Below are 27,856 nucleotides of genomic sequence, written 5' to 3'. Positions count from 1 at the left end.
GTAGCATACACACAGTATTGAATTAAAAAAAAAGGTTCCCACCGTGATAAACACAGACGATAATTTGTGTCGATAAAAAAGACAAATGGGTAACAGATGGGTTACTCTAACCTCAGGAAAGAAGAGAAACAAACAGATTGTAAAACTTAATTGCACCCTCCCTATTACCCTGGACATGAGTTATATCCGAACTAAGTCAATCAACAGAATGCTGGTGCCTCTTTGTTGAGAAATGTATGGATTTATAACTTGTTGTAGAGATAAAAAATTAGTCTGGGCTGTGAAAGAAAACATATGTTGAATACCTGGAACAGCGATGTAAAACGTATATGCATGTATGTAATGAATATGTATAAGATGTCTGAAATAAGTACTGACCTCATATCCCATATCGGGGTGGCAGGTTTAGGAACCAGATTCCGTCTGTCCACCCAGTGCTGCTTGCTTCTACTATATAATAAATTCTAATTTGGAAAAATTATTTTATCTGGAGACTCTATTTCTCACACCACTTACCACAAACTGCGATTTTTACAGTGCACTGACTAAAGGCTTAATATACTTACTAAACTCAGTATGTATTTCATTAAAGATTGAGATTGATTACATAAAGCATCCAGCTTTCATTAATACAGTATATTTTAAAGCTGGCAGGACAGCAGTCCAGAGAGAACAATGGGCATGTGACCTTGGATTTTCCAAGCACTATTCAAACCCTCCAGATACTGCAGGATTCCCTGAAACAAGGGGAAAAATAAAGGGGAATAGAGAAAAAAAAGAGTTAGCTCACACAGTTACTGTGAAGTAATGAAGAGACAGTTACCAGCAGTCAGAGCTGCTACCTGAAATAGCAGAAAACAGCTGTGCATTTGCAGAAACACAAATGTGAAATGAAGCATTAAAAAAAAAAAAGAACTGTTTGGGCAAAGAAGCAGCAGGATCAGCCCTGTCCTCTTGTTCATCATCACCCTGTACTTCCTTTTTACATTATTAGGTAATCTGAGAATAAAGGTATGAGATAAAAGTAACACAAATAAAATGAAGGATTCCTCATGTTCCATTATAAACAAACCAAGCAAAGGGCACAATGTTTGGTTTATAGAGAATATAAAATGTTTATTAGGAAGTAAAGTGCTCAGTTTTACAGATCAATCCATTCTTGCTCATTGTAGGACTTCCATAATTAACAGCTTCCTAGTAAGATCAAATACTGTATATTACTATGCAAAAATCTTACTGTTCTAATAAGTAACAAATGATATTATAATCTAAAATTGAAAGATGTATTAAAAAATATTTGTAACACTTTTCAAGTGGCAATGCACTTACTGCAAGGCCCACTGTCAACACACAGGGGTACCCCATGAGAACTTATTGCACTTCAAGATGAAGTTTGTTATTAAGTAACGACACGTTACAGAAATACATCTCAACAAATAAAGCTATGAAGGCAGACATTTTCATAATAAACATATAGTACAAATAAAAGATGAATTTACATTTTGAAAGATACATTTTTACAGGAAGCCCATGCAAAACCATACTGACAGGTCTAAGTGTGCTTTCTTTTCCCCCAGGAAGGCCCTGCCTCACCAAAAAACAACCACTGGATCACTTCTGCACACTCCTCAGTCCCTGCTGCCATAAACCTCTGCATGCCACATGACTGACAGGCCACAGGCACAAACCTCAACACAGGGTACCCTTAATAAGATCCCAGCTGATTGATTTTTAAATACTATCATAGCATTTAGACCCTTGACCCTAGAAACCCAACACCAATTACATATTACACACATGCAATTGGTCAGTGTGCCTCAAAGTTTAAGGTGTAAATCACATCACATACCAATGCACTACACATTTTGGATATGAATATAAAGATAAGCCTCTGTATGTTTAAATTGCTTTGGTATTTTCCTTGCACACCAGCTGGCCATGTGTACAGCTAGTGCTTCTTTTTGGTTTGTTTGTTTGAAGTCAGAAATGCCACTTCAACACTGAAAAGTTTTCTCAGAAAGGTTTCTATGGTCCAAAGATTTGATCAATAAAGGGAAGACAGAGCTTAGTCCCAGCGTCTTAATTCCATACATATGCCCTACCCACTGTGCTGTTTTGGCAAACTGATGGGAACTCTTGTGGAAGAGTATGAATATCTTACTAGTACAGGACAAAATAACCCACAGAAAGAAAAAAAACACTTCACAAGAATCACAACCTGTTTTCCCACATAATTCTGTTCTCTACAAAAGGCTACTATGAAATTCCAATCCCCACTGAATTTCCTCCTGTTCTGCCTTACATTAATTACGTTTCTGTGCATATGGTTTCTCATAAACTCAAAAAAGGAAAAGGCAAGAAGTCTATTTAGTTTTAGCAAATTCTCTGGTTAGAAGAAAGGCAGTCTGAGTCACTGCACACCCAGCCAGTGCAGAACATATGGAACATGTAAGCTTTGCCTCAGCAGTACTCCCACAAGAATGAGGAGCTAAACCCGGGCAACAACTGCTTTTTGAAACAAAAGGCACCAACGTAATGTAATATGTGCTACTTATACTTTGTTAAATAGGCATTTTCCCCCTATATGCCCTACTAATAGCTAAGATGCAATTGATTGTGTAGCTTCCCATTATCCTTTTCACCAGCTCTAAGTCTTTAAGTACAAGACAACTGCCATCTTCAGGAAAAAAGCACCATTGACAACCTCCCTCCTAAAGCAGCATTCGATGTATGGAAACATGTTGCTAGGCAAAACTCCAAACACTGCTTTCTATATTTCTATAATGCTTTCTATAGGAAACCAACATAATTTCAATGTCGCATCTCCTTTCAAAAACAAAGCTTCTATGACACAAGAAACAGAGGAAATTAAATACTAAAAATCTGTGATCATACTACAAGCATCTTTCCCAAAGGAATCATGTGTTGCACCTCAGCAGAAAAGCATATGTAGAAATGTACCTAATAATTTTACAAGTGCTTCTGTTAAATGTAAATACAGATTGCAGAGTTGAGATGTTATTAGAACTTCACATAGCACATGATCAGATTTTCCCAGCTGTCAGCAACTTCTCTGCCCCCTTCCCACACCCACAGAAGAATTAGTGTTTTTGAATTTTGTGTGCTTGTAAATAATATATTTTCTGCAAAGTAGCCATATGTGCCCTAGAACCTCTGCAATATTTATCCCAGGAACACTTAAATCATGAAAACATGGCATTAAAAAATGGACACTTTGCAACATAGCTGAAAATTATTATGTTAGTTGGGTGTGAAGAGGCAGCTCTCAAATATTACTTCTGAAATGCTAATTATAATGTATTCAGTTTCTACTACAGAATTACATAATTTACAGTTGTACAAACTAAGTGCACTTTCTTCTTTTTAAAGAAATGTATTACTTCTCAGAAACAGGAAAATGTTAGGTAAAATGTTGGTACACCAAGAATAACTCAGAAAATCAGATAGCAACTCAAATTTAAAAAAAAAAAGTGCTGTTTTCTCTCTTTGAAAACTGTCAGCTGTTAACGAATCAGAAAATAAACTGATGCCATCTTCTTTTAAAATTTGCTTTTAAAATAATTTAAAAATCATATTTTCCAAGGGAAAGCAGAAGACTCATAGCCTTTCATCTTAGAGTGCTGCCCACAGGACATTATTTTGTCTGATGCTTGCAGCCCTCATGAAAGTATTCCCCCTAATACAGGTATGGAATCAAATTTCTGTCCTGGTAGATTTTGTCACACCTGATATCCATTCTGTTTCCTGCATTTTTGTTTCCAGGGCTGACAGTCTCACTGCTGGTAACCCAAACATGACACATGGCTTACAAAGGTCTGAAAATGACTTATGAAGAGAATATTTATTTTTGCCCACCAGCGAAACTTGTCCTTAGCGGTCTGATCAGAATGATCACCTCATGCTGGGGAACAGTGTAGTGTATTTGCTGGCTGAATACTGACCTGAAACATTTGCAATCACCGACGAAGTTAATCCTACATGTGGATGTTGTTCCCCCCATTTCCTCCTCCCCCATCAATACCATCTGACTGGGAAGAAGATGGTCGAGAGTTCCTCGAACGAGGCTGGCCGTTCAGTCCAAGTGGTGTTCCCAATCGATGGCTCATTTGGGATGCAGTATCATCCGATTCCCAGCGCTCCAGCTCCTCTCGCACAAGTCGCTCCATTTGTTCCCTGTGGATTTCACTGTCACGGCCCAGTCTTTCATCCTAAACACAGTAAAAGACACAAGCTGGAAGCGCAGCTTCCAAACTGCAGGCTAAGCAAAATCCAATGGGAAATTCTTACACCACTCAAGTACTTCCACAGGCCACTGGAGAAACACAGTTACCACAGTAAATCGTTTTATTTCCAGTGATGTAACGCCCAGCTTGTCACCTTCACTTAGGAAAGCACAATTTGTATTACCCTTTTTGTATTTAAATCTACCTCCAGAAATGTAAAATATACTGAGAAGAGCACACCCATGAAGAAGCCCCACCTCAAGAACAAGTAACACCCAGGATCACCATATCTGTGACAGGGCAATTGCAAGTCTGACCTACATAACCCACCAAGACAGTCCTCCTGATAACACCCACCTCCTGACAGCCCTATTCTGTGTGTTCTTGCTCCCATCAGGAAGCTGACAGATTTTAGCATCCACAGAAATAACATGTTTCTCCTACTGTCCACTTCCAAAAGGCCCCCAAGAAAGAGAAGGTGAAAGGGGAAGCAATAGAAGTCAGGTAATCCTGGTGACAGAAATGACCTGCTTCCCCCTGCCACACACAATCCCAGAAGCAACATGGGAGAATAAGAACAGGCAGGGTCTGTTGGGCTGGATCCCCAAGACTCTAACAGTCCATAAAATTGTATTAATGCTAACAGACACTAAGGGATGAACTTCAGCAACTACTGAATATCATGGGTTTAAATGGTGACACAGGCCTGCTATAAGACAGGTTGTCATACCTGAATCTTGGATCATGCCCTCAAAATTTAATGTTTTAAATTTCATGTTTTCCTAACACATAAGTGGAATCACTTGGCCACTGCCAAATCACCCACCTCACCTTTTCCAACAGTCCTTCAATCCTCCCTCCCCAGCCAAGCATTAGGAAGAAGTGCTAATAGCAAGGAAGCTGTGCAGGTTGTGACCAGACTGGAGAGAGTGGGTTCCTTACCTCTGTCACTCCATCTAACAGTCTTCCCAACACATCCCTCCTCTTTATCTTGGCTCTCTCCATTGCCTCGAGCTTCACAATCACCGCATCGATCTTGGAAACAATGCTGCCGATGGAATGCTCCATGCGATCGACCCGCCTCATGAGTCTGAGGGCAACAAGTGGGAGCTTCAGTGACTCTGACATTTCCCAGTCAGCATCGTTCTAGCATGTCAACACACAGAGCAGATAAGGATGAGACACCATTTTTATTCAAGAGCCCATCTGACTTCCCACAAAGGAGTCCTACTGTCCAGGAGGCACATGGAAAAAAAAGTACACCTTTCTCTCTGTTTTCATTGCTTTTAGGGCATCACCATAAAAATTTTTTCATTCCAGTTACATAGTTCTTTACTCATCTAGTATCATTATAATTAATTCATGTGGAGATCTATCATTTCAGACAAAATACACGGTCACAAGTAATTTAATCTTATTAGAAACAACAGCTGAAGTTCTCACTGAACCTAGAAAAACCTCAAGGTTTTACTACTTAAAAAACCAGAAAAGTCTTCTGGCATTATTGTAACATGACCATTTTATCTGTCTTTTCAATTACTAGGTTTTAAGGACATGGGGGGTTTTGCTGTTTGATTTTTTTTTTAATTTGTTTATTCTAATTTTTCATTTTCTAACCAATTCCCATGAGGCTCTCTAAAGCACTTCCAGTTTAGATATTATTTGAAAGCTACTAAAAGGTGCAACTTCTGCACCACAAAAACATAACACTTTTTTTTATTAATAATTTAATACTCAGAGTTACAGGAAAGAATACTATATAATGGAAAGGAGAAAACCCACAAGGAAAAAAAAAAAGCAAAACCCCAAATCCACCATGCGGATTTGTCCCCCTCAGAAGGATAAACTTACACTTGGAATTCCTCATAGGAGACCCCACTAGAGCTGCTGCCCCTTCTCCTGGAGCTGTGTCCGCTGTCTTCATCCTCATCCTCCTCGGAGTCATCCAAGCTCCGGGGGAAGCTGCGGCTGCTCAGAGGACGTGGCAGAGAGTTCCTATCCAGGTCCAAATCCTCCTTTGTGAAAACACATGCCAGAGAGAGAGAAGATGTAAAAATTTTCACCTGTACGTGGAGGATATGGTGGTGACAAGGTCAAAGACCTCCTGCCCTCCATCAGCTCCCCTGTGCCTTTTCACAGTGCTGCTCAGACAGCCAGGGACAACAGCAAATGTGAAGGGCAACAAGAGGATTCTTCTGAGGCAGCAAACCAGCACGGGGAGCAGACTGGCAGACAGTGCTGGTGGCACAGCAGTCCTAATGCTGAGCTCACCCTCTCTTTTTCCAGGTCATCTCTCATCTGCTGATGTTCATGCTCTGTCAATTCCTGGTCCCCATCCTGGTCATATTTGGTAAATATTGCTTCAATCTCTGCATCTGTGTGCCCCTTCCTGAAAAGGCAGTAAAAGCAGTTCCCTTACTTTCCATTTTTCAGATGCTGAAAGAATCTTTAGTATTAGAAAATACTTCATTTTAGACAGACTTTCATCTCCAAGACAAAGACATGACTGATCCCAGCATTGCCTACAAATTCACAACACAGATAAAAAAACCCTTGCTCCTTACCTTTCATTAGTTTATAGCACTAATCTCCCCTACACTGCACCCAGCTCCTTCCCAACTATCCCTTCCATACCTCCTTGATTTGTTCCCTTTCCCTGGACTCCTGCCTGTTCACAAACTTCTTCAGTGGTCTGACGGAAACATTACCATTTCCTCAAAGGTCTTAAATCTCTGCTTCCTCAGAACCTTTTCCCCCACAACACAGAAATTCAAAGAGGTTGGGCCCTAGAGCTCCAAATCCTTTCTCTAATGTGGGATGCTGCCCCAATGCAGCAAAACCAGTGACAGTGCAGACTGCAGGGGCCATGTGTCTTTATTAGTGTAGTCTTGCCACACCACAGAAGCTGAAGAAAAATCACTTCAAAATCTTAAGATCACATATCTCTGGGAATACTACTCAAGACAAGCATAAGAACCCTCTTACCCTTTTAGATCTTGCCGGAGTTCATCAAAATTTAGTTTTCCTCCACCTTGTCTCAGACTTTCTGAAATGTCATCAACAGTAGTCTTCTTCAGTTTAAGTTTGATCATGGCTTTGTTGTAGCCCTAAAAGAGAAAGTGAAATTTTAGTGTTTGTCATGAAATGTTAAGATTTGATTTATAATAATTTTCTTATTACAAAAATCAGCTATACTATCACTCAGTGTGTTCCAAAAGTCCTGCAAGAATTTGACTCTTCCTCCAATTTATCCATCTTTTATTTCAGCATTTAAATACCTTTGCAGTCAGAGGTAAGGCTTTCATCATTCAATTTGCAATTCAATTACTGAGTAGGAATGGAGTATTTTGTCCCACAAAGACACCTTTGGCAGCTACTGACAGTTTTAAACAATGCTGCAAGGTACAACCTGCTGCAGTCATTTTGCTTATCTCTCATTCTTCAGTTGTAGGAATGATTTTTAAAAGAATCCTCATCCAAAAATAGTAGCACTTTTCACTGCTCTGTTCTAATAACAAGTTTAATAAAAGCTTGTGTTGCTGCTCATGCTGAGGATGCGTTTAGACATTTCTGACCACGGCACAGCATTGCATCCATGCCAGAGCACATGCATGTGCACATGTTTTTCCTCAACTAGGATTTAGGTCAGGCTCACAACTTTGTATTCAACAACCTTACTGACAGCTGCTTCTGGGAGCTCCCAGCACATTAGTCAAGATTTGCCTCATCGTATTGCCTGAAATGGAGTAAATCTGAATTCTGTGACCATACCAAATATCAGTTTAACTTCATCAGTTCAATATTTCTGTATGTATCCAGACAGAAAAATCCTATGTCATATTCAGTAGGCTGATCATTCTAAGCAAAGTCTCAGATGACTAAAATACATTGTGATGGAAAGTTTTTATTCAGTTAATTTACACTCAGTTCAGATTCATTTATTTTAAAAGATGTGTATTTTCATCAGCTGCTGCCAGTTTTACTCTGTACATTTTATATAGCATTTTATGAAATAAGTTCAGATGAGAGTAATAAGACATCAAACAAACGAAACATTACTTTTACCTTTCTGATAAGGTCAGACAGTTCCATTTCTGCCTTCTGTTGTGCCATGTCTGACTTGACTTCAGAGTATGTATCATTGATAATGGCCAAAAACATGTTCTGTTCACAAGAGAAATCAAAAAGCCCAATTTGAAATTTCAACAAGTCTGAGCCCTGCTGCTCCTATGACTTATACATGAATTTTTTATACATGTGCAGACCTATATATGATTTTTTTTTAAAAGTCTAGGAGAAAATGGTGGGTTGTTTAAAAAGCACTAACATTAAAAGCTTGATATTGAAATACAATGTGTGCTGCAGTATAGCAACTTTTAATCAAGACAGTTATTAATATAACTGGAGAATTAATTTGCAGAGAGGCTTCACACCTACACACAGCAGAGGCAATAAACCAAGCCTGTTAAATGTTATATGTATGTTTGGCCCTTTACCTGGCAAGGCCAAACTTACACGGGTAACAACTATGAATCAATCAAGGCAACACAACTGGCAACAAGTTAACTACTCATCCTGTAATAAACAGCACAAACAAAAGGTTCTTTTCTAGTCACAGCTCTGTTTGCATTTCACACTAAAGATAAAAACCAAAAAGCTTAAAATCAGACACTACACTTGGCATGTATGGCATCAACTCTGAAAAGAGCTTGGTCACTCGTTCAGAGAAAAGAGAACATACTGGCCTCACTACCCCTGTAGCAAGCATATAACTGACTTGAGCCGTGCTGTCATTACTGAAAGGTTCCTAATGGACATGGAGTAAACATGAGTTGCAAGTTGTACATTCATGTTCAAGAAGAACTACTAAATTTACTGGCATGTTCAATGTGCCACTGTCATTCAGAAAGGCTGTGTTAAACCTCTGTTTCCTCATGGACTGAAAAAAACTGCTTTAGAACAATCTTCCAGTGCTGTATTCTTCATGCATTCTTGCCCAACACCAGAGAAGTAAGAGGTAACTTGACTATTGATTATTTTGCTTTCAGCTGCCCAACATTAAGAGTTGATGCTTTCTATCCATCTTCCCTAACTTAGTTTCTGTGTCTCAGACTGGTCTCCAGGGGCTGACATCAACATATCACTCCAAGCCAAACAAGAGGCTGTACAGATATCAATAAGCACACAAATTATAGAGAGTATTTTGGATGACCTGCTGTGACTTCACAGTTCTGCTGCCCCTTAAAAAAAAATATTTCTTTCCCTTGCTGTTCCTCTGGAATTTGTGAGGCACCACAAAGCAAACACAAAACCTGCCTCATTTGCTTCTTTGGCCAGAGAGACCCATGTTATTTTTCTACTGGCTACTGGTCCATCTCACTGAACTCTTAAGATTCTCTGCTTCCTTAGTAGCAAACATCCAGGATGAAGTCTTTTCCCACAAATTAAATCTGAATGCCATTCCTCATCTTAAATAACAATAATAATAGAATGCTTCATTAAGTCCAAGGGTCATTAAATAACTCTGAAAGTTATGATGATACAGGACTGATGTAAGGTTAGTAAAATCCTGCTCTAATACTTGATGCCTTATCAAATCACCAAAACACACACAGTTTGGGGAATGATCTGAAGCTTCCTGCTCAAATAACAGCTTCCATCTGGTGCTATCACAAGAAATAAAATTACTATATACTGTTAGTATCAAACTAACTGAAAAGTACATCCAGGTAGAAGATACCAGAGCTTTCCAGTTGTATTGACATAAAAAAAATAATTTATTGGTATCCTGGGTTTCTAAGAGAGAGGTCTCTTCCCTCTATTTTGTTGTATAAATTATCAGTAAGAATGTAATATGGATTCAATACTAGTATTAACAGAGTATACAAAAGATGAGTAGTCACTCACAATACACTCACTGATTTGTCAGTAATGCCTACATGCTGCCTCTCAGGTAAGCTGAAGGCTCTTTGAAAATTGTACAGGTAATCTGCATTGGGAAGGGGAGAAACACAGGGGCTACTCTACCCTTGAGAAGTAAAAGAAGATAGAAGAGAGGTAAACCTGGATTTCTGAAACCTGCTGCACTGCTGATGAACTAAGCTCTTCTAGCAGAAAATCTGTGTGTTGCATGCATGAACCAGGCTGTTGTAAACACAGCCAGTCACACATTAGAGCACTTTATGAACCAAGAGCCTGTACAGCTACTACAGGTACTTTTCAACAAAAGATACAGGTTTGCTGTGTATGCCAACCAGGCACTATTCAGATTTTAGAAATAAAATTCTTCACAATAATAATAATTAAAAAAAATTAAAAAAACACAGCGTGGAGCACTACATGGGAATGACAACAATCATAAAATGCAAATCTATTTTAAATGAAGCAAAAAATGAAAGAGTGTGTAACCAGTCATGTAAAATTCAGGCCCCTACATGGGCCACACACACACCATTATCAGAAAAAGGCCCAAGTAGCAGTGGGAATCAAAGAAAAAGTGACACAAAAATAGCCACCTGCCCACCCCGCATAAACAAAGTGTACATACCAAAAGAATGAAGAACATAAAGAACACAAATGTAGTGAAATAAATTGGTCCCAAAATTCGATTAGCTTCTTCAACCTCTGTGAAGTTGAAGTCTCCCAAAATGATGCGGAACTGAGTAAATCTTAAAAAAACAAAACACATCCAAGGAGTTGAAGAAAACATTTTTGGAGCTGTGCAAGGATACTCAAACTACTTTTTCCTAACAGTCTGACTGATGGGCTGCAGAGAGGCCTGCACTACTCTAGTACTTTACCAGGCACTGCAATAACTAGTTCTCAAGTCCATCTCTAGGCATGACCAAACTCATGGTCAGATGCCACACACACAGAACAAAAGCAGGGTGATTACCTCTGCTTTTCAGTTGCTTGGGGGCAACAGAAGCAGAGCAAACCAATGATTACCATTATGGAGCCTTAAGACCCACTACCATCTCTCTCACATACATACAACCCCAACCCTTTCCCTCTAAAGTTGTCTGGACAGTGCCAAGGCTGGAAGAGGCTTGGCATTTTACAGCAGAATCAGCTTATTTCAAGTTCCTCCACTTCTCTATTAGGGGGCAGGGGGAATTGGTTACTGAACAACCTGTTAATTGCCTCAGTTACAATCAGGTTATGTTGTAGCAAATCAATAACGGAAAAAATTATTAACAACCTTAAATTAAGTCCTGTCACTCTTCTGCATTCCAGCAGATGCTTACAAATGTTCTGTTTAGCTAAGACAGATGCCATTTGAGTCAACCAACTACAAACACTATTCAGGAGCACAGCCTTATTATGCACCCAACATTTCTGTAAGCATGTAACTGCTGAACACGGAGTCATTGCTTTCTCTGGGAATGTGACCAACTGCTGTAAAAACCATGTCATTTCCACCAATGAAAACCTGCCGGTTTTAGCTCACTGATCTGACTATTATCTGACAGCATATTTTTAATCTCACAGCAAAAACGTTTTCTGAGCTAAAAATTATAAAAAAATGCATTTGCTACTGGGCTACATCAACAGTGATATGTCTGCAGCTATCTATTTAGATGGATGTCGTAAGGATTTGCCCCTGATAAGGCAGGCAGATCCATTTACCAATGTACTGGGAAATTCTTTGCATTTTTTTATACCTGTACTTACATGCAATCCTGGAAAGTGCTGAAGTCATCAATTTGAGTGCCAAAGACAAGATAGGCCAACTGAGCATATGCTAAGAAAATAATGAAAAACATAATAGCAAAGCCAATGACATCTTTGACACAGCGAGACATGGTAGTGGATAACTGACTCATCGTTCTGTTGACGTTAACAAATTTGAAAAGCTGTTAAAAGAAAAAAAAACCAAGAAAAACCTGTGAAGATAAGGAAGACAATTTCTCAACACAATTGCTCTCCTGCCTTTTACACCAGATGTCTTATTGGATACGCTTGGAGACAAAGTCAGTTAATTTACATTTAGAAATACATCACTTCCTAAAAACACTGAGGCTTGAAACATGAGGAAAATTGTTTGAGAAGGCAGACTTCTTGTTTGGGTGTGGGTTTTTTTTTCATTTCTGTATTTGGCACCCTGCATTACCAAACACTTACAAAAGCCTGTTTTCCATCTTTATCTTCAGTGAAGATGGCTAGATATGAAGCAGTAAAATACAACAAAAGCAGATCTCACAGCTTTGATTTGCTCCAAGCAGGTGGCTGAAGGAGACTTCCCAAGATCCCCTCCAAACTGCATTATTCTGTTACTCTGAAGTTTACCACTACTTCTTATAATGAGCCACTTTATTTCTTAAACCATGATGAAAAAATTAGATCTTATGAAACAGTAAGAGACTAGGTAACTTGCTTGATGAATCTAAGCATCAAAGTTGAAATTCACTTATCATTGATCTCACATTTCCCCTGTTAGTTTATTAACTAAATGTCCCTCTACAACTTTGTACATATAGAGGGCAGAAAATGAGTATAGGCATGAAAAGAATTATCACTGGAAAGGAGAAGTTACTTTTAACTAAAGCAATACATATATCGAGTTTTCAAATTAATTGGATTAGCTTTACCAACTCTTCTAATGATTCAGAAGTTTGGAATAAATGATATGGGCATGGTTTAACTGGGTTAGGATAAGGCAGTACCCAGTAAGAATTACTGACTTAGCAATCAACGAATAATAAAAACATTTCCTGTGCTTGCTGACAAAACACTAGCACTGACGGTATCTTCCAGATTTTAACAAGAGCTGACTAAACCTGTGGCAAATTACAACCTTGCACATCTGCAAGAAGTTAACTCTGTGTTCTGACTTTCTTGCATGACCAATTTTGGGAGAAACACAACTAAAACTCAAATAATGTATCATGAGAAACTCAGAATACTGCTTACATTCTAACATTAGAATAAGGATGTGTGTGTTAGAGTTACCTTAATCCAGACAAAAAACACGGTGACTGCAGTAATGTTGTTGAACTGCATTTGCCAATACGCCAAAGGTTCAAAATTGGGGAATGAGTTCTGATCTTCCAGCAGCTTCTTCAGAAGCATATCAACAGTTGATGTCCTGTAAATGCTAATTCCTACAGCTACCACAGAGAGCTGAGTGCAAAAGAAATGTACAAATTTACAAGAGGTGATTAGGATTTTAAACCAACTTGTTTTAGCCACATACGTCAGAAAATATTAGGATATGAGGAACTTTATGTTATTTATATATAACTTTATGTTATTTATGGCACATTTATACCATAAAGTGACTTTGAGTAAAAGCAAACAATACTGTTTTCAAGGTGTCCTGACTACAAAGATAAAGTTTCAAACAGAAAAGAGATTGCACAGAGACTAGGGAACACAAAACAAAAAAAATCACTTATATAAACTTCTCAGAGTCCTTCAGGGTCAACCCCTCTGATCACCAATCCCACTAGTGCTTAGAGCCAGGCAGTTGGAGGGGCCAGGTTTCACTCAGGAGTAATTTACCAGCTGCTGTTTGACATGGGATCCAAACTACAATTTCTGAACATATCAGGAAATGCATTTCACAAGAAAATCATTATAGTCCTGGACTACAGATAAATAGTCTGGGAGTGAGAAGATTTGGAAGTCATTTCCTTGTCAGAGTCAAAGGACAAGATGAGAGTGACACCTGGCAGTCTCAGAAAAGTGAAGCTGTCACAGAGAAGAAAATATAAGGAAGGAAATATGACAATTCAAAAACACAAAAGTGACAAGAGTAAAGAGCAGAAAGACAGCAGTAGCCAAAAAGGCACTACAGTTTCTCCAGAGTACAGACTGCCCAGTATTGCCCAGAACAAGCTAGAGCAGAGAAGCTGCAGTTCTACCGTACAGGTAAGGTTCTTGCTTTGACCTCTGCAAATGTGCCGTTCATTAGTGTAAGTGAACACTTCACCATGTAAGCAGAGTCACAGGTACATAATTCTAAATTTTTTAATGCCCCTCAGGCAAGGCATAAACGTTAGAATTTTGACCCTTTGTGTGAATGAATTTTACACTCACACTTGAACACTCTTCACTGACTGTAACAGCCAAGCATCTTATTCCTGCTCCCACCATTAAGTATAACAAACAGTACACACTTCATGTAAACATCCTCCAAAATTTAAAAAGCACTGTGATGCAAGTATGATTTCTCTGGATTACAGATGCTAAATTCAAGACTTGAAACCTTTGATTTATCCAAGCCTGAAGATACAAAACGAGTGTGGGACTGGAACTATTTCAGCACTTCTGGCTTTGTATACTTTTGGTAAGAACAGTTTGACATGAGTCCAGAGAGAATTATATTATGTAGCTTTAAATCCAAAACTCAGATTTTCTGCTACACCAAGAATTACTGATGTGCAACACTGTCCACTGAACCAAGAAAGCAGTCCTGACAGCTGCTAGCACTCTACAAGTTTGAGACACTTCTTCAATTTGGTATTAGCTGGTGAGTATTTAATACCACAATAAATCTCTTTGTGGTTCTTTGCAAACACATTCAAATCCCAGTCCCATTCCTCAAAATGCAAATCACTACTTTAAAGTGGATGATTTTCTTACTTGAAAGCCAGTGCATTAGTCTGTATCAGATACATACAACAGAGGGCAAGTTTGTTACCTCTGATAATGGCTGTGCCTCTACAGACAAAACCTGAAAAGCATGATGGACAAACACTCTAACTTTGCACCAGGACGCAAAGGTTGAAACCACTGAAGACAGAACAACTGAATTTGCAAAACACACCAACATTACAATACAGACTAAAAAAATCTTATTCAGACTGAGCGGCCTAATAGTCTGTAAGTATCATTCCTAAAGACGGTCCTATCCCTTAAAGCCACAATAGGAATACCGAGTCACCAGTGTCTTCCACAAAGCGCATTTTAGAAAGCAAGTTCAGCCTTGTTATAAAGGTCACTTACCACAATGATAAGGATATCAAGGCAATTCCAAAGACTTCTGAAGTAGCGCAGTCTGTGAATGTGAATTTCTAAGATCTCTTCCACCATATAATAAAGAACAAAAAGACAAAATGCCATTTCACAGGCTGCCAGGAAAAAATCAAAAGTGGAGATGTAATGAATCAGCCTCACTGGCTGAAACTGCCAAGACGTAACAAGGCCTCCAGTCGCTGGAAACTCCACCAACAACCTGCATTTAAAGAAAGGCAAAGAAGAAAATACTTAAATATACACAGAGCTGATGAAAAGCACTACTAAAAGATACTTGGTTTTATTTATATAACTATTTAAATAATGGAAACAAGACCACATATGATTCAGAAAAGACACCACACAAAGGTGTAAATACGACCATGCTCAATTTTGAGTAAAACCCAAAGCTTTCCAGGAACAGTGAGAAAACAGAGAGATTTGTTTTCATTTCTATCTGTTTCATGGTGTCTAAACTAAAGACTGATGCTGTATACCCATGTATTTACTTGACTAAGCCGAGTCACTAGAGGAGTCGCCTGCAAACTGCACCCAAACCGCTGTGGCATCAGGAAAGCCAGGACTGCCTCCAGATGGTGAGTGCAGACACCATGTGGAATCTCACTTCTGCGACAGGGAGGCACGTCACTGCAGTCGTCTGTCTCCTTTATACAAAACATATGCTCACCCACGTCCTAAAACAAAGCAATCACAAGAAAACCCCAAGTCTACAACCCACGCTGTGCAACTGAATGCTGCTGTGGTTCTGTTCATACCTGACGACGCAGAACAGGTTGATGTTTGCATTGTACACGGAGAAATCAATGAAAGCTGCTCTGGTCCCTCTGTCCAGCCACAGGTTCTTCTTAAGGCTAGCAATCTGCAGAGCTGTCACTTCTCTGGTCCTCGAGAGGTCTTGGTAATAACCAGCCCCACTGTATGTGGCAATCAAGCCCCAGTGGCTGCTCCCATTCAAATCCTTCTCATTGGTATATGTCCAACTAGTTCAAAAGTAAGTGAAGCAGAACATGTTGGTCTTCCCACCTTCAACTTAAAATTAACAAAATAGAAACCAACAAAACCTGACCAAAAACCCTGTATCAGCTACTTAAAGCTGCTTTAAGAGGTGCTAGTTAAAAGTTTTGATGTACCCCAGAGAAAAAAAAGTTCTTTTGACAAACACAATAAAATTAAGATAAAAAGATGTGTCACAAGTATATTAATTACAAAACCCACTCACACAGAATTTCTGTCCTCAGGGAAACAAAGAAACTGGCATTTACATAGTTACATTCCACCTCCAAAACCTTTTACAGTTCAACTCACAAATCATCCTCCAAGAGGGGCAGCGTTATTCCCGTTTTTAGCCAGGGAAGACAACTTGTTGAAACCCACTGCAGCAACATAATCTGTGATACCAGAGCAGGTGAGGTCTGCAGTGCTGCGCTCAGAATGCAGCATGTCTCCCATGCACAGCAGCTACTGATGGCACAGGGACAGCTCCTGAACTCAACGGGATCAGGAGCACAGTCCTCTCCAAGTCTGGAAGGTTTCTCCAAGAGCAGAACTGGCAGCTGCTCTGTATTTACCTGGCATTACAGACAGAACATACAAAAGCAAATGCAAAGTTGCCTCTGCCAAGTGACTTAGTGTGTAATTCAGCATAAGCCAGGTCAGGAAATAAGGAAAAAAGTCTGCATCTACAGGAATACTACGTACGCGGTTCCATTTCGAAGTCCAAAAGGAGCAGTATCCTCATTAGCTACAGAATAGACATCATAGCAGTCTTTGATTTCATCCTTTAAATCTTCAGGTATTGAGCACGAACCATTTCTGACTTTCAGCTGCCGAATGCGAGGCACTCCAAGGAGTAGGTTCTCATAATAAATGAAGCTTTTGTTTTCTGCCATGGTTTTGTTGTTGTACCACATCTCCCAGTAAAGACCATCGAGTAAAGGGCCTTCTGTGAACTGTGGAGGATGACAGAATTTTATTTGGCACATTGCCAGCATTGTTTCTATAGGTCTTCATTTCATGGAGGTGTTAGAATTGCAGTTGGTAATTCTACTGACAGAAGGCCTTACTTTACCTGTCCTTCAAAGACATTCCACCACCTTGCCCCACCCTGCCCCACCAGCATGACCTGGGTTCTAAACTTTTACATATCAAAGGCCTACTTTGTTCCATAGCCTTGACATTGTGCACATAGATCTTCTTGCACAAACCCAACCATGTTAGAAAATAAGATCCTGCAGTTAAATTTAGAGGCCATGACAGGACAAGCAAACCACAACAACAGAGATATAAAAACTTGGTTTTAGATTACCTTCCAGAAGTCATCCATGGTGGACAAAGTTTTGAAATCAGTTCTCTCTGTTTTTGATACAGGTGTTTCCAGGAAGAGCTGCGACATAACCCTTGTATAATAGTACATACTGGAACTCACCGTCCCATAAGTCACTGCAAAAGATTCAGTAAGGAGTGAGAGATAAAGGAATGAGGGAAAGAGAATAAAATAAAAAGAACAAAAAAAGGTACTTTGTTCTGCTTTGAATACATCAGACTGTATTTGTACATATTTTGTACTGGAATTTTTAAGCTTCAAACCAAAACAAAATCCACATCAAGCACCATTTATCTGTCAACTGTTACTGAAATACAAAAAGCAGGGAAAATAGAATGATTGATCAGTTTAAAATACTCTCTTCTCCTTCCCACACCTCATTCTATTGTTAATACTTCTACAAAAGCTAACCTCAAGAAAAACATAGGCATGATTCAGCAGCCTGAAGAGAAGCAGCTACTGCCTTCTTAGGTGACTTGTGCTATCCAAGGCATGCACAGAGAACCAGTGTGGATGGCACAAAGCCCTCAGGAGAACTATGCCCTGGTTGAGCAGTTAATGACAGTCAATCAGGATATTGCAGGGCCCTGGGAATGACACTGGCAGCTTATGGTTAGGCAGTGAACCTCCACCCCAGATGTGCAGTCCTTTTAAGAGGAACTCCCCACAGGAAATAAATGACCACGTGTTACTTCTTTTCCTCCCACTGGGCAAAGCATTTGGATGAGGACCACAGAGTATAAATTATAAAATGATGTACAAAGCCAAGATGGCTTGAGAGAACAGTCTCTGGTGTGGATATGGTTACTGCCTATAAATACTTATAACCATTTTAAGGCTAAAATTCAGAGGAGTCTGAAAGATTACGCCTAAAATGAATAATCACTGTCAGTATTGACAATTTTATAAAATGTTTTCTTTAGCAAATGTTTTCTTTAGCAACCACAGAATAAGAACTATTTTTAATGGAGTTCTGCTGTGGCACATGGAATCTATCACATGACTTTGCAATACCTGGATTCTCTCTAAATATGTACTCTCAAAAACACAAGGGAACAAGAAATACCCACAGAATTTAGCCTGCACTGGAAAGCTCTCTCCTAGAGCATGCCAAGCCACAGACCAGACAGACCAGACTGTCCTATAGTTATTGCTTATGTGTAAAATAAAAAGGATAGCACTTAAAAAATACTAATGAGTTAGCAATATCTCTAGATATTTAACACACTACATTTTTCCTTTATTCTGTTTCCAAAAAATCTTTTCCTGTAGCAAAACAGTTAACAGCCTGTTATAAGTCAAACTTCTCCCACTGAAACCAATTTCATTTTAATGCTACACCTCTCTTGGTGGCACAGCATGTCAGCCTCAAGCAGTCTTACATTGCTTCATAAACCTGCACTAAGCATTCTTAATGGACTCATGGAGGAAAAAAACCCCATGATATTTAGTATATAAACAGATTTGCAGTACAACAACAAAACAGTTTTGTCAATGGTATAAAGTTTGAGGCTTTTAGTACTTTTACTACATTCAAGCAGGGCAGACTTGCTCTCAGAGTCAGTCTACCATTGTAATTTTGCATCTGCTTTTCTGCTCCAAGATTCCTTCATCACCTTCTTGTATTACAGCTGATCATAAACAACCTAACTGTCACTGATATCTCAGCCATTTAGAGCAGAACTGCCCACACTAAAAGTTAGAGAACTGAAACATATCAGCTTTCCAAAGATGCACTAACTCGATGCATACAGATTTTGCTGTTGTTCTCCCTAGTGACCAAATAAAACATCTATTTCATAACTCCATAGTGGGTTCTTTCTTGCATTGTAGATTGAATTTTACTCTGTTCTGTGTTCTAGAATGTTATGATACTTCATATGGTATCAAGACAACAAAACAAATGATACACTTAAATCACAGAAGTCTCCAGCTGTGATCCATATACACCTGAGTACTGAAACATCCAACATCACGTAAATACAGATTATCAGATATTTCTAAGTTGCCAGCACTATCTCTGCCTTTCCAGCTACTTAGAAAGAAATGTTATTCTTAGAATGATCTGGACATAAGCTTGGTGATGAATTTGAAACTTGGTGATTTAATCTAATGATTTGCCCTAGATGACTTAGTCCTCCTCTTCATATCTATCAGTTCCATTCAGTGACTTCAAAATGCATAGCATTACACTGCAATGTGGTACTACAATAAAAAAATGCTCTCTAAAACCAAAGAATATTATCATCCTGCTTGAGGATTCCAAACTTGTTAAGGCACAGAAAGTTGTAGTGTTTTCAATCTCAAGTAACAACCCATGCACAGAAATACTTGCTTCCAAATATCTGCCTTGACATCTGCTCATTAATTCTTCTCCTACATCAAACAACCTTCATTCTGGAATCACAGACAGCAAGGAGATAGTGCAGAACTGGATGCATTAGTGCTGAATGGTACTTACAGACACACAAGACCACAAGGAAAATCATGTAAGTAATCAACTCCCGTAAAATGCTTTTCAGATATCGCTCTCTGCTGGTGTTGTTTTCTTCCATGAGTCTTGTCCCCCACAGACCTTAAAAGGAAAACATATATAATGATGTGCCCAGATGTCTGATATTTGACACACAAGCAACATAATAAGTGCTGTTGAAAGCTTAACTTTTGTCACGTCTGCTGCAGGTTCTTCTGTGGATTTTAAACTGAGGTAAGTTTAAGTAAGAACAATTTCTTTCATAGACTGAATGGGGCCCAAGGCAGTATTAGCTACTCATGAGATACCACAACAACTTAGGAACAGCTCAGCAGAACTCTAACAGAATCTGCAGAAGATTTGCCAGAAGTGCTCTCACTTAAGACCACATGGCATGAAGATAGATACAAGGATATAAAGACACACAGAGATATAGCCATCCTTCAAGAAATGGAAGTGTAGTGTTTTGGGTGTGGGGTTTTTCAGTTTTCTTTTTTTTGTTTTGTTTTGGTTTTTTGTTTGTTTTGGTTTTGGGGTTTGTGTTTGTTTGTTTGCATTTTTGTTTCGGTTTGGTTTTGGTTGTTTGGGGTTTTTTTTTACATGAACAGCATTGTTAGATCCTGGGCAGTCATCACAGCACCAAGCTTGATAGAATTCAAGAAGCATTTGGATGATACTCTCAGGCACATGGTGTGACTCTTGGGGATGGTCCTGGGCAGGGCCAGGAGTTGGACTCAATGATCCTTGTGGGTCCCTTCCAACTCAGCATATTCTGTGATTCTGTGAAAATGCATGCTCATTATCAAACCCTTATGAGTAGTCTTAACTAACTTTCCATGTGACAGGAGGATACAAGAGGCAAACGTATTTTTAAAAACACCCAAATCATAACCTTCCTCTCCCAGTTAGGCAAGGTATGTTCAACAGAGACACAGCAAGGATCTTGGTGAGCATTTCTACACAGTTTCTTTCCCTGCAGAACAAAGAGTTATCATTTAAACACTAGTAGCTGCCTAAATGAGCAACTCCCATCTAAGCTGTCAAACTGAGCAACAGTGTTAGCTGAACTGTTTCCGTCTGCCACTCACTTCATATCATACTTGACATTCTCAAGTAGACACTGTAAGAGAAGCTATTGATAGGTTCCTTCCTAAAAGGTAACTGAAAAGCAAAAGGACCTTTTAAATGGAATCCCTGAAAGAAACAACCATCTTAAAACAAAAACACAGTAACCACCATACTTATTTCCTATGCCTAATACAGAACAGAAAAAAAAGGTGGAAACAGCTGCTGATGCTCAGATCAGAACTGCCACTTTCAGGGAACTTCTCTTCATTGAAGCCTAAATAAAGCAAGGTAATTTGACTTTAATTTATGGTGAGAGAGAAAGCGTATAAAAATAAAAATTCACTCTTACAGAACCACACTAAACTTCCATCCTTTTCAGGTGCTTTAAACAGCCAACCTTTCAAAACACCCCTTATGTTCTCAGTAGATGGAAATGAAGTAACCTCAAACTCCCTAGGAAAAAATCTTGAATCCATCAAACATACCACAGTAATTTGAAGTCAAATGGAACAGCAACAAGGGACAGCCAAAACACATTATAAAGCTGTCAATGAAGCAAGAGTTCAGTCGATCTGCAACCACTGCTGTAAAACCAAGACAAAGGGCTAATCTGCCTGCGGCAGACCTTTGTTTGCTAACAAAGAGATGGGAATAAGAAGCTCTTCCCTCGACCTGCAAATATAAGGTTTATTCAGAAAAAAATGTTAGGTGTTTCTAAAAGAAAAAAAGAAAAAAAGAAAGAAGCCTTTCAGCTACCACACTTGTGGGTTGTGAGGTAAACAAGTAAAATTCTCTTGCATAGGCACAGTGAGCACTAATTAATCTCTGTTCGCATTCCTTAATTAGTAACTTATAACCTTCACTAGTGTCAGCCCCAAAATAAGAGAGCTTTTTCAAAGCTGTTCTTTAAAGCCAAGTTTGAAAAGTTACATATAAAGACTGCAACTTTACTACACAGAATGCCAAATCCTCCCCATTAGGTCATTCTTGAAAACACAAACACAAATCCTGGAACACTTACAGAGTTACTAATAATAAAGAACTCCACAAACTCAGCCTCTAACACAGGACTACGTTGCACTAGCAACCCTCATAATAGAGGCAGGAAAACATTACGGATGAGAGAAAGAAAAGGCTGGAAGAGCCAGTGAGCTAAGCTGGCGAGAAAGCCAAGTCCTGGCTGTCAGTACATTACTCACCAATAAGAAATGTGGTGAGCAGAAGCAGAAAGCTTGCAAACTCAAACTCTGTCATATTAGACTATTGTCAGGAGTCAAGTCAGCAAAGACTGGCAGAAAGTTACATGTGAAGAAAAAAACCCAACCAAACCACACCAGAGATCATATAGCGATCTTTGTGTTAAATGAACTCTGAATTTGCCCATCAGCCAACTTGAAGTTTTCATTAGCTGTTACATTTTTACAACATATATATTATTCCCCTTTTTGCCTTATGAGAATACTGATTTGGATGCATCAAGAATAGTGGAGGTAAGCAGTGCTGGATTTAAGCTGACAATCTGCTGCAAGCACCAAGAACATTTTGTTTCCTTATATAAATTTACTGTTCATCAACTTTTTGACAGAATCTATGTAATTCATTTATCAAACAGTGCCGCAACTAACAATCTCTCATACTCATTCTGTATCTCAAATGGCTTACTTGAAGAGTATATAAACTCAGAAGAGTTGGCAAAAAGTAATGATAAAAAAATAGATGAAATTTCATTGTACAGTAAAAAGTCTAGTTTGTTACACAGGAAACTGAAATCTTTCTGTTTACACACATATATGATGTTTTATATACATATGCATACATATATGGAATATATATAATGCACACATATAATATATATAATGTATATGTACTTACATATACACATATGCCTTTATAATCATAAAGCCAAGTTTCTAAGGTACAGAAGCATATAAAGTAATTCAGATTTATGTAAAAGCCCTAAGTTCTGAAAGAGCTCAGGCCAAGATACATGTCACTAACTAACCTGACTGCCTAGAACTTCTGAGGAAAGAATGAGACTGGGGGAAAGAAAGGAAAGTGACCCTCAGACAAAGATGCTTTGTCTGAAAACAACAACAAAACACAGTCTCACAATCCTTAGCTCACGCTCCCTAGTAAGGTACAGAGCCTGCAGTAAAAATGTCATGATGCATTCTTCATGAAAGTAACAATCCATGAGTGACTGGGACAGATATTTGATACCTTCATTGAATGAGAACTAAGAAAACCTTTCAAGAAATGCCCAACATAGCCAGTATTGACACACATTAAGACATGGTAGCTCTGAATAATCAAGTACAGCTCTGCAGGGCAGGCTAGATTATCTTTCCAGCCTGGCTCTGGAAACAGACCTTGTTTTTACCCATCAAAACTTTTGATAACTTTCTCCTTAATAGAGCTGGATAGTCAGCCCCTCCTCTCCTCTCAGCATCTGGGATGTCTGCTGAAGAGATCCGCAAAACTAGAGGGACTAAAGTCACTTCACAGAGACTCTTGTTAGAATCTAAAAAGAATCCACAAAGAGAAGAACCTAAAATACTGGTAGTCTGAAATAGCTGACTTTCTATTCACTTAGTGACTCCTGCTACAGTTTCCCCAACAGTTGCAATTACCAAAATCCCATTATCTTAAATCCTCTCTGCATTTTTCTTATTGACAGCAAGTAAAGTGTAAGCTGTCACTGAATATCCTTCAGTAAAGAGTGAGCACTTGTTTAGCCATGGTAGCACTATCACTTGTGATATCCAAAGGATTAATCCCTCTTGTTGAGTTCTGCCTAGTGAGATGGAATTTCATTAAATAAATCTATGCTAACTTTCCTCTAGTCATCTTGAAATAAAACTGAGTACACCATTATCCAGTCTACAAAGATCCTCATGGTTATCCACGGAATGTCAAAAGAACTATGGAGTGCTCTTTCCAATATTAAAACCTCAGTCATCCTTGCAGTGCCCTATAATAATGTCAGGCTTGAAATCAGCACTTTCACTGCGTAGCACAGTGACCACATTTTCAGAGAAGGTGCTACCTATGCCACAGGCAAGTACGGCACCCTGCAGTGCCTCCACAGCACCAAAGTCACACTCAGATATTTACTGTGCCCATGAATTTATAGCAACATTCTCATGAAAGAGCCAGAAATGCATCTGTTACTACAGTAACTTTAGCTACACTTGCCTATAGAGACAGGTCTGAAACCAAAAGAAACTGTGGATAATAACCACTCTGGAATAAATACACTTCAAACACTCCTACAATAGGAGTCCAAGTTTTTTCATTTTACAGCTAAAAATAGAATAGTACCAGTGTACAATGACTGTCTCAAACTGCAAGAGGCAGCTGATCCATGGCCATTAGAGATAATATTTTTCTGTCTTCTTGCATTGCAAGAATGTGTAACTTTGCAACCACTCCCCATACAACACACATTTGATTAATTGGCTAATGCCCAATGGAGTTGCAATGGGATTGCAGTTGAAAGGATACTCAATGCTACTAGGTCAAAAGTGGTCCTCACCTCTTAGCCTGGAGGCAGAAATTAGAAGTTCAAGCTGCAAACACACATCAGCTTCCAAACTGGTTATTCTAGCCAGAGATATATTGCTTTTAGGCAGGAGGACAGGCAGAGGATCCATCTATCAGAGCAGGGCAAGAACATCGCTGGCAACATCTGCTTGATGCTGATGCCACTGAAGGCTCAGCCACACTCATTCTGCCCAGCACAGCACACAGCTTCACCAATAGCCAGTTCTTGGCTCTGCTGCTTGCTCAGCTAAACAAGATGAATATATATATATATGCTTAAAAACAAACAAACAAACAAACCCCAACTGCTAAAAACAATATACTAAAAATAAACATTCTTCCTCCACTCATAAACAACCCTAAGCTGTAGATGCAGATAAACAGATGATTTAACAAATCATTTCACCAAGCCTTTGAACAGTAGCTCATGGCAGTGAGTTTGTCTGTCTGACAGACTTTCTTTCCATCTGTGAATACTCTAACTTTACACAAGTGACATGTTATTAAGCTCTGCTTTCAGGTTCAAAAGGGCTCAGAAATCAGCACCAAACTCAGTCCTAGTGTGAGTAATCTGTTTTGAGTATTACTGCACAAATCATGACAGAGAATCAACAGTAGCAACTCATGCCAGGTCATTACTAACTCAGTCTCACTCACCTCATGTACAAACACTGCTGGTTTTCACCATAGTTAAAAACATAAACAGCAGGTTCCTTCTTGGCAAAAACCAATATGAAGGGAGCATGTGAATAGTCTACTTAGATAAGAATTTTTATAAGATGACTTTACTTTCTCCACGTGAAGCAGCTCCTTTCCCAGGCAATTACATATCTCAGCAACAGACTAAAGGAAACACACCACTGAAGACTTCAAAACACAGTGGTGCCAGTTCACACATAATGCAATCACTACTGGTATTTTTCCCGGTCATTCTGATCTCTTATTATGAAGTGACTTGGGTCATTGAATATTGTCCCAGTAAAATCTACTGAAAACATGCTCTATTCCATAATCTCTGCAAGTCTAACTTGAATCTAAGACACTGCGATGTTCAAGAGGAATTTGTTTTGGTGCAATACAGCTGAAGCCAAAGAAATCATTATAGCAAATGATCTTTGAATGCACACAAAAATCAAAGAGAAGGCATATAGGATATACAATAGCCTAATTTACAAATCCTTGCTTAAAATCAAGTTTATTTTGATAGTTCTGCTGATGCTGTGCCGGCCAGTAACAATACTATTTACCCCTTCAGAAAGTCCACATTTTAGAAGAAAAAACTATTTTCTAAATAGGGTTTACTTTTCCTGCAGCTTTGTAACTTTAAAGATCTTGTCTGGCACTGAAACAAATGCTATGTTTAAAATTCCCATTTTGATGCTGACATTTTAAGCTTCTCTGAAAAGGAAGGGGGGGTTCAATGTGTTCCCACAACCTTGAATCCAAAGAACTCCCCATCCACCATTTTCTCTGCTATGTCAAATCAACCCTGTACAAGGCCAGCTCAGTGCAGAGTTAATGCAGTAAGCTTAGAACAACACCTCAAATGCTCATTCAATGTGCACCCGGTTTTACTTCAAACTATGTCCCTGGTCCCAGCTGTGCATCAACAGGTAGCTCTGGACTATCGAGGGCAGTTTCAAGGCACTGCACAATAGTGCAGAAAAGCAAAAGTGAATCAAACACCTTCCCAACAAACCCATGCCAAGATTCCTATTCTGTCCTAAACACCTCTTCTATAGGATAGGGGAAGCCGAAAAAGAGAGGATGACGAGCATTCTGCTCCAACTCTCCCAAGACCTGGCGTTGGGTCAGAAAGCCACATATATCCAGAAACTATCACAGAATCAACTAGCTTGGAAAAGACCTCTGAGACCATCAAATCCAACCTATCACTTAACACCACCATGTCAACCAGATCACGGCACTAAGTCCCACATCCAGTCTTTTTTTAAACACCTCCAGGGACAGTGACTCCAATCCATCCCTGGGCAGCCCATTCCAATGTCTAATCGGGATTCCTCCTTACGTCCAACCTAAACCTCCCCTATGAGGGAATGTCTTTCACAAAAAGCAGCCAGGAGGAAGAGCTGGGAGGCAGAGAGGTCTAAACACTCCAGGGTAAAGAAAGGAGAGAGCTGCGGGTGCATTTGCATGTGCTGGGGGGGTATAACCGGGAAGGGGATCAGAAGATGGATGTGCACGAAGAGACGGGGGACACAGAGAGGCGTAAGGACCGATGGGAAAAGAACACGGACAGAGGGAAAAGAGGGCAGGGAGCAAAGGGGTGGGTGGACAACAGGCAAAAGGGACTAGGAACAACTAAGCGTTCCTCCGAGCGCCAGCCGGCAGGAAGCGGCACAGGCGCCGCACGGGGCCGGGAGCGGGGGTCAGGGCGCAGGGTGCGGGGCTGGGGCAGCGGCTCTCCCTCACCTCGCAGCCTCCGCGCCAGGCGCTTGGCCCAGGCCACTCTCCGGGGCGCGGCGCCGTCGGGCGGCCCCGGGAGGCGGCCCAGCCCCTCGGCCCCGCCGCGCCCCGCGGGGCCGCGCCGCGCCCGCCGCCCGCCGCCCCCGGCACCGCTGCCCAGCGACGAGGCGGCGCCGGCCGCGCGGCTGCCCCACTCCACGTCCATCTCCAGCACCGGTCCCGCCGCCGCCGCCGCCGCCGCCGCCCCGTCCTCCTCGGGCTCGAAGCCCGGGTTGTCCCGGCTCCAGGCCTGCCGCGAGCAGGCGGAGAGCGGCGGCGACGGCGGGCAGGAGCCGGCCCGCGCCGCCTCGCCCAGCCGCTCCAGCTCCAGCTGCTCCCGCCCGCGCCGGCAACCGCCGCCGCCGCCCGCCATCGGCCCGCCGCCGCCGCCCCTTCCCCGCCCTCCGGCGGAAAGCCCGGGGTACGGAGGGAGATGTAGTCGCCCTGGCTCCCGGCGGGAGCGGCGGCCGGGACCTCCTTCCCGCCCTCCTCCTCCTGCACTCCTCCCACCCTTCCCTCCCTCTCCAAGGCTGGAAGCGCCCAGGCGAGCCGTGCGGCGGGCAGAGCCGGACCGCCCCTGTGGAGTGGGGCAGGGACTGGCCGGGGGTGAGTCTCGGTCGCCACTCACCCTCGGTGAGAGCGGGAGGAGGCCCCACTCCTCCCAAATTTACTTCTTAAATTTGGTGGGAGCAGCGGTTTCACATCGTTTTAAGGAGAGGTATTAAAGCTACCCACGCCCGGCCCCGACCCAGCAAACAG

General features: G+C 40.5%; 1 protein-coding gene across 1 annotated transcript; it reads right to left on the bottom strand.

The window, feature by feature from the left end:
• Window positions 1-1,094: 1,094 nt before the first annotated feature.
• Window positions 1,095-27,669, bottom strand: PKD2 (polycystin 2, transient receptor potential cation channel). Its single transcript, XM_051790729.1, has 15 exons — window positions 27,065-27,669; window positions 20,009-20,122; window positions 17,530-17,663; window positions 16,923-17,173; window positions 15,980-16,204; window positions 15,195-15,423; window positions 13,197-13,367; window positions 11,919-12,100; window positions 10,792-10,912; window positions 8,310-8,408; window positions 7,230-7,351; window positions 6,516-6,633; window positions 6,096-6,259; window positions 5,187-5,334; window positions 1,095-4,229 (listed from the first exon to the last, which is right to left on the bottom strand). Exons 1-15 carry the CDS (start codon window positions 27,468-27,470, stop codon window positions 3,996-3,998), a joined length of 2,718 nt encoding a protein of 905 aa, XP_051646689.1. The 5' UTR covers window positions 27,471-27,669; the 3' UTR covers window positions 1,095-3,995.
• Between the last annotated feature and the right edge of the window lie 187 nt (window positions 27,670-27,856).

This window comes from Manacus candei, unplaced genomic scaffold (genome assembly GCF_025592945.1).
Source record: "Manacus candei isolate 608988 ecotype Guabito, Panama unplaced genomic scaffold, ASM2559294v1 h1tg000028l, whole genome shotgun sequence".
Lineage (NCBI taxonomy): Eukaryota > Metazoa > Chordata > Aves > Passeriformes > Pipridae > Manacus > Manacus candei.
Note: the sequence above shows the minus strand (reverse complement) of the source record. Positions and strands in the feature narration are given on the sequence as shown.